The following is a 2,744-nucleotide window of genomic DNA, read 5'->3' as shown; positions in this document are numbered from 1 at the left end:
TGTTCATTTGTCCAGCAACAGGGACATTTACGGGGAAATTGGTCAACTATTGAGTAAGAGTGATGAAATGTAATCCTTTATCAATGTACGTCCACTAAAAGTTTGTTTCTTCATTATAAAAAGAATCCTACAGAGAAATAACCTTGGTTTGAATCAGTTACATAAATATTGACGATGTAGCATTAGCTCCAGGATTAGCCTGATGCTCACCTTGTCTCTGAGTTCACAGAGCTGCAGTGCATTCTGGGAGACGGCCTGCTGCAGCTGTGCAGAGTCCTGCAGAGCTTTGGTGAGCTCTGACTCCAGAGCACAAACACACGCTGCCAACTAACACAAAACACACATTAACTACACACTACGACCCACAGCACATCACGATAAGCAGTGTGTTACAGAGCTGTGTTTACCTTGTTTTTCTCGTGGGCAGTGAACGCCTCCTTCCTCTGGCTCTCCTCCAGCAGGTCTGAGAGCTGCTGCTGAAGATTCTCCACGTCTGAAAGGTTCTGGGAGTTTTTCTCCGACAGCATCCCGTTCTGATCCTCCAGCTGCCGGCTCTGGGAACGCAGCTCGGAAATCTGCAGGGGGGGAAAATGAACCGCTTTTAAATAAAGATGCTGGATTATAGCTTAAAACATTATTACTATTATTAAGGTCAGTATTGAGATCTAATAATTTTTTGCTATAACTGAAATGCATTTGTTGGTTTTATTTATTTTTCTTGAACTTTAAAATGTAATTCCAATAGGGATGGGTATCATTAAGGTTTTAACGGTACTACTACTTTTATCGATACCGCTTATCGATCCGGTCTTTTAACGGTACTTTTAACGGTTCTTTTGAAAAAGGTAAATTAACTGTGAACAAAATTAACATTGCTTTTTATTTCAATTAAATAAATAATATTTCACATCAAAAGAAACAACACTGTTTAACAAATCATATTAAATAATGTCATGACAGAACTGTAAACAGAATTAACATTGCTTTTTATTTTAAAATATATAAATAATATTTCACATCAAAAGAAACAGCACCAGGGTTGTTTCATTGTAGCTGAAACTTTAACAGACAGTCGAACCCGGTGCATTTTCTCCGTCTGAATGTTGTGCACTTTTGCAAGATGTTTAGACAAATTGCTTGTGTAACCGCCCTTACATGCTAAACTCTTATTGCACTTTTGGTAACGAGCATTGTCCTCATCGAGACGGTTAAGTTTAACCACACCACGCGTTCTCTCCGCCATCTCCTCCGTGTGTGTGTGTTGCATGCATGTAGCAGCTGCGTGTGTGTAAACTGCCCCGCCCCCTCGCAAGCAGTCGGGCGGGAGAGATCTCTCGTCTGGATTGGAAAGATCGAAGATACATCATAGATGCATTTGTTTGTCTTTTTGCATATTAGAAACGGAGTTGGGGAAACTAAAACTAATATAATGTTTGTGTAGCAATAATACATGACATATGTTTTAAATGTCTTCAGTACCGATGAAAAGACCGTTAACGTCGGAGCTTACCACGGTCTTTAATAATTCAGCCCCGGAGCCCACCCCGGAGCTCGGTACCCATCCCTACATTCAACTAAAATTAGATTAAAAAATAAATAAAAATATATAAATACATTTAGTAAAAGTTAATAGTCAAATAAAAAAAGTTAACATTTTTTAAACACATTTAGTAAATAATATACAAATAAATAGAAATATATAACTTGTTTACAGTATTTTCTTTTAACTTTTTTTAATCCAAACAAAAAGTGTTAAATAAATATAGTGAAAAATATGAAAATAAATAAACATAAATTAGAGTGTGTATAAATAGATTAAACACAAGTCCAATAATATACAATCTTAACATTTATTTAAAATGTAGACAAATTATATTCAAGTTATTCCAATTAACAAATATTTTTGATAATTTGTGTTCATTCTTCATGCAAATACGTCTTTAAATTATGTTTTAAAGCTTTTAAAAAATAAAGAAATATGCTGCTTTTTCTCTGTTTTAAATCATTTCATACCCGTCTCTGGAAAGCCTCCGCTGTAGTTTGAGCTTCAGTCTTCCCTTTCTTTAAGTGCTCCATTGTTTGTCTAAAATCAAACATGAGAATAAAGTGTCATTTCACAACAATTCAAACGGGTAAATATCAAATATGAGTTCAAAATAAAATGTTGCTTATACTTTAACTCTTCCTGGACTTCTTTTAAATCCTCGTCCTTCAGCGCAGCGATCTTCTGACGCAGGACCCCGTTTTCCTCAGAGAGGCGACCGGCTTCAGATCTACAGACGCACACAAATATGTTACAACACAAGAAACTACAGCTCACCTATAACTGTAACAGAGAAAACAGTTGTATGACATTACTGGATATTCATTTAAATTAGTGACCGACCGATTAACTCCATTTTGAGATGATGGGTGATTATTTATGCAACTTGCACATTTTTATAGTCTCTCAGAAACCAGGAGATGCTGATTATTGCCGTTGTTAATTGCACAAAAACTAAAAAAATGTATTCTTTCAATTTGATTTCCACAAAGTTTAGTTTCTTCAAAATCTCTGGACTTGTGCTCGGCAACATGTCCATAATATTCTTTCCTGATATCGCCAACTTTTATATCTGGATAGCTTTGTTTTCTGCAGTCAATAGAGTGCTACAGTGACGCGTCCTAAAACCCGGAAGTAAGTTAGCATGTTACCACTTCCGGTTCCTTCGCCAAAAAGCAACGCAATTTCTCCATAGGATTTA

The 2,744-nt window shown here is 36.2% G+C and overlaps 1 protein-coding gene across 1 annotated transcript; it reads right to left on the bottom strand.

Moving 5' to 3' along the window:
* Positions 1-210: 210 nt before the first annotated feature.
* Positions 211-2,273, bottom strand: LOC104953664 (janus kinase and microtubule-interacting protein 3-like; the record flags this gene model as incomplete). The annotated part of the gene is made up of 4 exons (XM_010780634.1): positions 211-327; positions 408-575; positions 2,014-2,083; positions 2,175-2,273. Coding segments are annotated over 4 exons (454 nt in total), but the record flags the coding sequence as incomplete, so codon positions are not given.
* Positions 2,274-2,744: the final 471 nt, after the last annotated feature.

The sequence above is a fragment of the Notothenia coriiceps genome, unplaced genomic scaffold (genome assembly GCF_000735185.1).
Source record: "Notothenia coriiceps isolate Sejong01 unplaced genomic scaffold, NC01 NC01_scaffold00022068, whole genome shotgun sequence".
NCBI classification, from domain to species: domain Eukaryota; kingdom Metazoa; phylum Chordata; class Actinopteri; order Perciformes; family Nototheniidae; genus Notothenia; species Notothenia coriiceps.
Note: the sequence above shows the minus strand (reverse complement) of the source record. Positions and strands in the feature narration are given on the sequence as shown.